We start from the raw sequence: 10,411 nt of genomic DNA, 5'->3' as shown, positions 1-10,411 counted from the left end.
CACCAGACGCTTAAATTCCTCCAAACTCATGGCGTAGGCCATGTCACTTCCCTTAGCTTGCAATACTGTATTCCACCATTCTAATGCTTCTTCCTTGAAAAGGTGAGAAGCGTACATGACTTTATCCTCCTCGGCACATTTACTTATTTTGATTACTGCCTCGGTTTTCTCTAACCAACGCAGTGCCGCAGTCGCTCCTTCATTGCCTGCGAACTCAATAGGTTTACAGGCAAGAAATTCTTTATAAGTGCAACCAGGTGTTGCAACTTTCATTCTTTTGTATATTGGGGCTTGAATTCCATTATCATTGTTACCGCCTCCATTAATACTATTACTAGAATTATCGTCGTGCGTGCGTTTACTAGGGTGAGCTTGTGAAGGCTCAACAGGACGTTTTACCGCAGCGACGATGGCTGGAATAGCAATAACTATTCCTTGAGCGAGGATATGTCTTGCCGGTTTAGGAAGTGATCCTCGTTATTGTGTTCCGATTGATTAACTTCATTAACGGGTTCATTAACCGCATGTTCCATCTGAATGTTTATCAATCACAATTATTATTTAGTATAAACATTTTGGTACACTGTACAACCAGACTTTATTTAAAATAGCAAACACAACAATCTTATATATCTATTACAACTTACAACTAAAATATTGTTATCTAATTTGGCTATGATGATTATGCTCCGCATTTATTTTATTGCCTCTTATTTATTTGTTTATCTTCCAGGGTTGGTCTAGGTTTGGCAGTTTATCTTAATTAAGGATCAAGATTCACTGCTGTAGTGGCTAACATATAGAGATCTGCCCATTTTTCATCTAATTCGTCTTCCCACGGTGGGTTTTTGCCTATTTCCTGAGTCTCCTTATTAACTATCACTTCTTTTGAATTGGACGTCCCTATTTTCTCGTGGATTTTTCTAATAATCCAATTTCTTTTCTTGGTAGTAAGTGGGTTCTCATACTGTGCCTTACGAATAAATATTCCTTCATTAGTATTTACTGAATATCTTGAGGAATTTGATTGAGATGAGGTTCCTTTATCCTTTTGGGCACTATCTAGTTGACGATAAATGTCCGAAAGCTTTTGCTTACCCATCTAGTAAATTAATAAATAGTCAAATAACACAAAAACACACATAATCAAATTAACACGTATAGCCAAAATTGTCGACCTTGCGACTATTCGATTTTTATATATATTATATTATGCATCCGTACACACTTGGTATTTTACAACGTTTTATTTTTAAGCTATTTTACAAGATTTCTATTTTTACTATTATTATTATTATTATTATTATTATTATTATTATTATTATACCGTTACAACCACACAACCCACTACTATCCCTGTTAGCTGGCATTTCAGAAACGACGTTCCCTCTCGTCGTACTTCCAGTAGATCTGCTCTCCTACTTCCCTAATTCTATTTCCGGCATCCACCAGCTCCTCGCCATAGCGGCGGAGTTCAGCTAAGTTTTCGTTGCTCATTGGTGGGTTCGGTGCAGGTTCCGGGTCGAATTGAGGGAAAAAGGTGTTAGGGCTATTCATAAGGTTCTGAAATTGCAAGTCGGTAGTCCACCATTCCTCCAATGCTCCTGGTAGAGGTCTAGGGTGAACAATGGGATCTAGAATGGCAGGTTCTAGGTTAACGGGAAGTAAGGCTTCAGCCGGGTAATTAAAGAGAGTTTCATCGGCAGGTCCGATGATGTCGCCAAGTGCCAATTTACGGTCCAACTCTTCTTCCCAAGATAGCATTTCCTGGTTTTGCTTAGAACTCTCCCCGGTCTCTATGCCTTTTCCCTTATCTTTTGGGTCTTCCTTTTTCATAGTTTTCTGTGTTGCTGGCTTTTTCCAGCGCACACGCCTCCAACCTACCCACCTATGCCTCTTTTTCACTACTTTTGGTTTTTCCTGTGGTTGGGCTTTGAATACCATAGGCTCCTCGACATCTGCCTGGTATCCAGTGACAGTACCCGTGGTATCCATATCTATGCTATGGATAGAGAAATTCTGAAGGGCTTCTGATAGTTCGTTCATGCTGTTAGCACACATGAAGACGCACACAATCCTAAGTTAAAATTTTGTAAAAAATTCACAAAATCACAGAATGGAAATCAGATAAATTAAGTATTTCTAAATACTTAATTGGCTTAAACCAGTGGCTCTGATACCACCTTTTTCTGTCACGGCCCCCGACCCGGTTTGACCCGGTCCAGGAGCCGCGGGACAGAAACCCATGGTATTGTTTATTATGGCAGCGGAAATTTTAACAGGATCGTTTTAAAACTTGAAATGCCCGATTATTTTATTTCACAATTCGGGATAAAACCCATAATTTACAATAAGGGAATATCACCGAGAAACCCCTGGTTTACAAAACATGTTTATTTATTTTATTAAGCCACTACTTCAAGCTTGTTAGTGCTCCACAACACTTTTTCCTTAATTCACAGCAGATCACCTGAAACATGTTTTAAAAAGGTTTTATCAGCAAGAAATACTGGCGAGTCATTCAAGTTGCACAAAACGACAAATTGTTATAATCCACAGTATTAAGGGAGATTACAATGCTTCTATCAACCAATTACCCCAAATTGGTATTTGTCACTCGACTGTATCTGTGACTATGGTCAGATCATCCATTGGCTAACTCGTTGTCCAATGGTGACGGGTATCAAGTAATGTATACAAAACCCCACATACCGGCAGTAATTGAAGATTACAAAGACTTAATCCCTTTAATTATAACTTTAAAACCAAACATGATTTTGAAAGCAAATTTGGTAAAAAGAAAATGACTCACTTTGCAGATTTATACGGGCAGAGTTTAGCCTACTGATAAGTCTGATAACCTAATTTAAACAACAATGCACACGAACTATGTAACAACCCTCACTAAAATTAATATTTAGTATGATAATTATGCAATAAGGAAACCCTAATTAAGTTTAGTATGATTAATTAATCAGTTAATCAATATTAATTAAGCTAACAAGATTAATTAAGCTAAGTAAGGTCTATTAAAAATAGATATATATGAGGTCGTATAAGAACGTTTAATATTAATAATAAAATATATTATTTTTTTTCCTTACTCCGTTTTTAATGAAACTTAGATTAAAACGTAGATAAAAATATGCTCGTTCTAAAGACATATTCGTCGTTTTATAAAACGTTATATTTTAAAAGTTATACAAGAAAAACGAGTTAAGCAGCTGAATTAATATAACTAAGCTAGCTAGCTAGCACGTCAAGCTAGCTAGCAAGCACGTCACTTGAATCCCACATAAAAGGATTTGAGGTGCCTGCTTGCTTGCTATAAATAAGAAGCTTAGGATTCATTTTTCTTTGCTCATTTCTCTTCTTCTTCTCTCTATACGTTGGTGTTCTAACCAATAATCACTCAATCGCTATTACGATTCATTTTCCGAGTGATCAATATATCCAAAGAATGTCTAAGTGCCGCCCACATTGGGTTATGCTTTGTCGTTTGTCGATAATTCGATAAATGAGTTGAAGCATTATACTTTGTCGTTTGTCGATAATTCGATAAATGAGTTGAAGTATTATACTTTGTCGTTTGTCGTTAATACGATAAATGAGTTGAAGTATTGCACTTTGTCATTTATTGGGAGAATTTGATCTCGTGAGTTATCGTAAAAGCTGTATTGATCATTAACCCGGTTTTTGTGAAATTCGTTAAGGTTCGAATCTCATGACTACCGTTAAGGTTTGATTTGGGTTTTACACCAATACGTATTCTATTCTGTTAAACCACCAAAAACACTCCCAACTACACCCTTACAATCAAACAAACTATTAAATCATCAGAAGATCCAGAATAATAAAGTACATGCTTAATTATTGGGAAAAGTAGAATCAAGAAGTTTGTTAACTCAATCCTGCATGATAATTAGTGAGTTATTCTTCTTTTATAAACTCTTTTCTCACCGTTTGTGAGTTGTTAACTGTTTTACAATACTCCAAATTATTTTCATAATTATAACTTACAGTGATTAAGTTTATGGAATCACCAAATTACAGCCGGTATGTGGGGTATTGTGCACATTACTTGATAATCGTCACCATTGGGGCAGCCATTGGGTGATATGACCATAATCACAGACACCATTGGACATATGGGCCAATGGGTCGAGTGGTAAAGTACTGTGGGTAGTTGGTTGATATCAGAAACATTGTAAAAGATCTTAACACTGTGAATTATAACAAATGTGTCGTTTTCAGTAAAATGAATAATTCACTCAGTATTTCCCACTGACAAAATCTTTTTAAAACGCGTTTCAGGTAATTACAATAGATTGGAGTAAGGATTGGATCCGACACTGAAGGACTTCAAGAAGTGGCTTATTTTCAAATTAAGAAATATTGTTTTTATTAAAAGCTACCTTTGTAAAACATGGAATTTATTCCATCTTTTTAAATAAAATCCGGTGTTTCTAAACTCTGATATTTTTCCTAACTCACGGTCCTGATGAAATTTCCGCTGCAATGTTTTTCAAAATAATCACCGGTACCACTGGACTGCTCACGGCACCGATTCCGGCCAGGATGGGGTCGGGGGTCGTGACAAACTAGGCTAGTAACTAATACAGCATTTACGATAACTCACGAGATACAACCCTCACAACGAATGACAAAGTGCAATACTAAACATCCATCGAATTTACGACGAATGACAAAGTATAACCCTAATGTGGGCAGCACTTAAACATCCGTTGGATAGTTTCAATCGATCGGACATTAAATCGTAATAGCGATCGAGTTATTACCCTGTTGGTGCGGCAGCGTTTCGTGTTCGTGTGTGTTTTGAAGTAATCAGTGTATAACTCAGTGTACGAAGCGAGTTTTAACGTCGAAATAGCGTCAAACTTTAAGTCCCAAGCCCCTGTATTTATACCCCGTTTTGGACCCGCCCGCGAGTCGCGAACGGATTCCCCTCCCCTGTCGCGAGTCGCAGGGCACACCCCCTAGCCTAGGGTTGCCTTGTCACTTGTTTAGGCCTGGTGAGTTGACAGATTTCGAAACTACGCGTTCTTTAATCGTTTTAAGCAGATAAATATGATTAGGGGATACCCCCCCCCCCTTGAGTTTTAGGGGTCCTGATCCTGATTTTAATTGTTCTGAAAATTTTAGGGTTTATGCAGGATTACTTGGGGGTCTCAATTAGGGTTTCCTATTAGACAAATAAAATAATAACTTAATAGTTTTGGTGAGAGTTGTTACATGAAGGTTGAGGTGAGGTTCACGCGGCCCGCCTCAACTTAAAATTAAACGAAATCAGGTTTCCAACCTTTATACCGCCCGCGTAAGGTTGAGGAGGGGTCCTACGCGGCCCGCCTTAACTTAATTAAACTTGTTTTTAATTATTTTTAAATGTTATATTGTATTTCAGGCTCGGTTTTCACATACGGGGTGTATTTAGAGACATATTAAGACATTTTAAAATATAATAGGGTTTCGGAAATATTATGAGGGTGTCGGTTCATGTTAGGGCTGTTATAGGTTATTATACTAACACGTGTGCATTGTTTAATTAATAGATTTTAACCAGGAAATCACAAAGGAAAGGCCTTTAATAGCAATATGAGTAATCTCCTTTTTGCAAATTGTTTTTACAAAACCTCACACGATTAATTATATATTAAGCAGTTATTGAGTATTTATAAGGATACAATTATCGTCGGTATGTTGGGGTTTTGTATATAAAATTAGTTACTGCCTTGCGAGGAGTAACTTTTCCACAGGTCGGGTTTGACAGTACCATGGGTGGTAATTGATATGACTTGGAAACAAATGTAATTGCGAGACCGCCCTCAATACTGTACAATGGTCTTTATTAAAACTTGATTAAACTGGGATTCACTCAACAGTATTTCCCACTGACAAAAATGTTTTAAACGCGTTTCAGGTAACAAAATGTGAAAGCCAAATAGAAACCAGCCGGAGAGCACTGAAGGCTTAGAAAAGTGGCTATAAAAGTTACCAAATTAAAAAGGAGAATTGTTTTCAATAATTAGGGTTATCCCTGAAAACCCGTTTATAATGGAAACTTGGGTTTTTCCCATGTATTTATTATTATTTTGAAAATGTGGTGTTTTACTCTGATAAAATATTTCTTAACTACGGTCCTGATGAAAATTTCTGCTGCCAAATTAATAAACACCGATACCATCTGACTGGTTCGCGGCTCCCGCTCCCAGGGTAGGAGTCGGGGGTTGTGACATCCGGTGCACAAGATTACTTTTCGTCTGGTCGGCCAGGAGTTTGGGATGAGTCTGCGGGACTTTGCCGTCCATTCAGGTTTGTACACATAGGCCGAGCTTGATACAATTATTTACACACAGGGGGTTAGAGCCTTATACAGGCAGGCCCTTATTAATTTTTGGATGACTATTGTGACGGTTCCCTTTGGGAAATCCTCGCAAAAGGCCACCGCCATCAGAGACCCCTTGTACCAGTACCTTCACCGCATCATTAGGTCATCGGTCGTGCCCCGGTTTCACAACCGGGACAAGGTCAACTTGGGTGACTTTTTTTCCTGTACTGCCTATTGCGGCCCCAGTCGTGCGCGCTCGTTGCGTGCCTGGATGAGTACTTTACTGGCGCTTATCATTGGCGGCAGCGCGGTAGGCTCCACGGTGGGTCTTACGTTACCTCTATCGCGCGCTCATTAGGGATTGTGCCCGAGAGTGACATGTTGCTGTCCCTGGCGATTCCGTCAACTACATTAGGCCGAGCGTCAATATCGAGCATGCGTTTGACGCACACATTTGACGGGATTGGCCTGCGGTTTCGGACGCGCAATTACCAGGTTTTTCAGCCCGAGGTGTTGCCGGAGGTGATCCCAGTTGTTATTGAGATTAGGGACGGAGTACTAGCGCCTCCGGCTGTTCAGGCTGTGGCTCAGCAGACTCAGCTTGAGGCTCTGGGTCTGGCTTAGCTTGAGGATCAGGCTCAGCCTCCGCCTTCGCCGCATTCGCCTCCGGCTGATCACGTCATTGACAACGAGATCCCACCACCGTTGCCGCCGCCACCTCCGCACCCGCCGCACTACCCACAGCATGTCTATGTAGACGTGCCTCCTGCTGCGCAGGCGGTGGCTCGGGACTTTGATTGGCAAATCCGACGTTCTGAGCGATACCAGATGTGGATCATAGAGACGCTCATGGAGCTCCGGGCTCACGCGGGATTGCCGCCCCATCCACTGCCACCTTCCCCACCGCCAGAGGATCATTAGCTTTAGTTTTTATTTTGTATTAGACATTCAGTTGTACTTTTGTATTAGACATTCAGTTGTACTTTTGTTTTGTATGTACAAACTGATTTTATATATATTTATGCAGTTGATCTTTTATTTACACGATGTTTGTTTGGATTGTTTGCACTATTTCATACGTCTCTTTCGCAACTTATTGTACGGTGTTTTAATTAAACATGTTCGTGTAATTTAACAAAATAAAATCGGTTAACATTTATAAAAACAATGGTATAAAGAAACATATCTTATAAACGACTGTTATAAATCAACTATAACCGGTACACTCATGTTAAACGACCGTTATAAATCAACTTTAAATTATATATGTTTTATAAAAATAAAAAACAAATCTACAATTTTTCAACAAAAAACACATCCAAATACAACCAAAACCCCATTTTTTCCACCCAAAAAACAAACACACACCTAACCGCGGCGCTTTGGCCAAAGCGCAGCGCTTAGGTACAAGGTCAATAGACAAGGTCTAACAAGTTCAGACATTGTCTGTTTGCTTTACATCTAAGCGCTGCGCTTTGGCCAAAACACAGAGATTCGGTGTGTGTAAAAAACCAACAAAACGTGTATGAATAGCAAAATCCTTTAAAAAAAAAAAGCACGGAAAATACCTTCATGTGACATAACATAATAATAAATCTTGAAGTAATTATATACGAAAAAAAAAAAAGAAAAAAAATCTTGAATGTTCATTGATTACACGTAATTACAACATGTGTTAAATGCACTCTATTTTAATATAGCTTAACCTATAACATAATAATAAATAATAATATTTATACCGGCTCCGATCCTTTCTCTGCAGACATTCATATCCACACTCTCCTTCACCGCATTGAATAGTTAAAGCATTTTTCTTCACACCCATTTGCAGCTTTTGGTTCTTAGATCATAAATTTTAGATCTTGATAATATTTAAAATTTGGGATTGAAGAAAATGGAAAGAAATTTTATGGGTCTTGATTCTAAAGATGCAATCTTTAACAAAGATCTTGAACTTGAAGGATGCAAACAACCAGGTATGCTTTTAAGCTCTTTCAAACCATTAATCTATAACAATTTTCATTAAATTATAATAAGCTGCTTATTGTACAACAAATGGTTATGTGCAAGTCTGTGTTCTTGGTGTTTTAGTATGTTTTGGCCAGAAATTGACTGATACTTTCTTGTCTGACATGTTGATATAAGTTCAATTTGTATAAAGTTAGTAACTTGTTAAAGGAAATCTGGGTTTAACTGTTTAAGTCTAAAATCATATCCTAAAGAATTAAAGATTTTACATTTTTGATGAATTTTTGTGTTACAATCCTAACCATTTTTTCTCTTTAATATTGAGATTTGCATCTCCTGCAGATGTTTTTGAAAGCTTTAACAACCACCCGGAGCGCGAAATCGAGGTTTTTTTTTTTTTTTTTGGATCTTTGTTTGTATTAGGTTTATAAATGATGGATTTTGAGAAATATATAGATTGTTTAGTTTGTACTTATTTTTGATGCTTCAGGTTGCACAAGTTCAACATGCCACCAAACCAGCAGTTCCAGTGACGATGAGCAACCCTTTTTATAGGCCTGTTTTCTCTGGTGCTCCTGTTTATTCACAGTTACTTAATCCATGGTATTTTTTTTATTTTTTATTTTTTTGGATTTTGAATGTTTCTATCTGGATTTAACCGGTTTTCTACCTTTAACCCTCCCTTGAAGAGCGCTAGCTGTGTTTTACCTTTTACCTGATCTCATTGGTTAGTGGGATCCGTGAGTTTTCTGGTAACAGGTTCTCATGGTGATCGAAAACAAATTAATTAATGAATAAGGACGGGTAGTTGAACCTTCTTTATGATGAGTTTAGTCCCAAAGATTGATGATATTTTTTTTTGTTTAATTGAAGGTATGGCTCCAAGGTTGCTTCGGTTCCGGCTCAACTAACCATCTTTTATGATGGTATGGTGTATGTATATGATGATATCTCCCCTGAAAAGGTCGCCTTACTCTTCATCTTTCTTATTTAGTTGTAAATTTTGTTATTTACGTCTGTAAGTGAACGATTAACTAAATATTTTTAAAACGGTACCCTAGTGTTACCATTTAATGGCATTTATGTTGTTTTACATTTTCGCTTTTTGGGTCTTGTCAAAGGAAACACGCGCGAAATAACTAGGGGTCAAGAAAATTGAGGAAATTTGTATTCTCTCGTCTTATCTAGGCTCAAGCTATTATGCGTTTGGCTGGAAATGGGCACTTTGTTGCAACGGCTGATGCACCACAACAAAGAACCCAAGCTCAGGGACCCGCACCAACCAGCCCAGCTAGCCCGCGACCCTGCTCACCCGTCTCAAGCCCCATGTCCGTTTCTTCACACTATGTTGGCCCATTGACTGATGGACCGCATAGCGAAACCGAAGCAGCTAAAAGAATCATGAGTTCACTTGGACAAGCCATGCAATCAGGTAATTTATCTAGCAGTCAAATCACACTACTTGTATATTCAAACATGCATTTTGCTACTTTGTAGTTTGTACCAACTATATTTTGAATTTGTGCAGCCATTCCTCAGGCGCGCCAAGCATCATTGGCTAGGTTTCTTGAGAAACGCAAGGAAAGGTACGATTTAATTGTCTATGAGAATATGTCTAACATTGACCTCAAAAGTCAAACTGTGTTGGCTTTTTTGGAATGTTACTTGATTATCAAGATTCAGTGTTACCTCTTGATAAATGATTATGTTGCCTGTATGCAGAGTGATGGCTTCAGCTCCTTATAGCCTCGGCAAGAACATCATGGACTGTGCTTCCAACGGCAACGCTGCTGTTGTTGCAGGCGAGTGAAGAAAACTAAGCAACAAACGGAAGTGATCGGATTTGTTTCAAATCATAACTTATTTTCAGATGTTTATTAAAGTAGTATAGTTGTTAAGTTCATTATGTAATGATAGGGAGTTGATTATGTTCATCGTATCATGTTTATGTCGAGGATAACAAAATTGTATGGAGATTATTTTGCTATGATTATAGATTCCATTGTATGTATCTACATCAATCCCCCGTTGTCATCATTCCATCCACATGCATTTGAGTGCATTGGTTGTGAAAGGAAGTAATTATAGGATGAGTGA

The 10,411-nt window shown here is 38.2% G+C and overlaps 1 protein-coding gene across 2 annotated transcripts; it reads left to right on the top strand.

Moving 5' to 3' along the window:
• The first annotated feature begins 8,091 nt into the window (after positions 1 to 8,091).
• Positions 8,092 to 10,329, top strand: LOC110926056 (protein TIFY 6A). Of its 2 annotated transcripts, none has more exons than XM_022169817.2 (7): positions 8,092 to 8,322; positions 8,657 to 8,700; positions 8,805 to 8,917; positions 9,188 to 9,278; positions 9,503 to 9,746; positions 9,843 to 9,900; positions 10,037 to 10,329. In XM_022169817.2, the coding sequence occupies exons 1-7, from the start codon at positions 8,241 to 8,243 to the stop codon at positions 10,122 to 10,124; spliced, it is 720 nt and encodes a 239-aa protein (XP_022025509.1). In that variant the 5' UTR covers positions 8,092 to 8,240; the 3' UTR covers positions 10,125 to 10,329. The 2 variants fall into 2 exon arrangements, with proteins under 2 accessions (XP_022025509.1, XP_035837007.1); XM_035981114.1 differs by having other exon boundaries at positions 8,640 to 8,700.
• The last annotated feature ends 82 nt before the right edge of the window (positions 10,330 to 10,411 follow it).

The sequence above is a fragment of the Helianthus annuus genome, chromosome 12 (assembly GCF_002127325.2).
Source record: "Helianthus annuus cultivar XRQ/B chromosome 12, HanXRQr2.0-SUNRISE, whole genome shotgun sequence".
NCBI lineage: Eukaryota > Viridiplantae > Streptophyta > Magnoliopsida > Asterales > Asteraceae > Helianthus > Helianthus annuus.
This window is presented reverse-complemented; position numbering and strand designations above follow the sequence as displayed.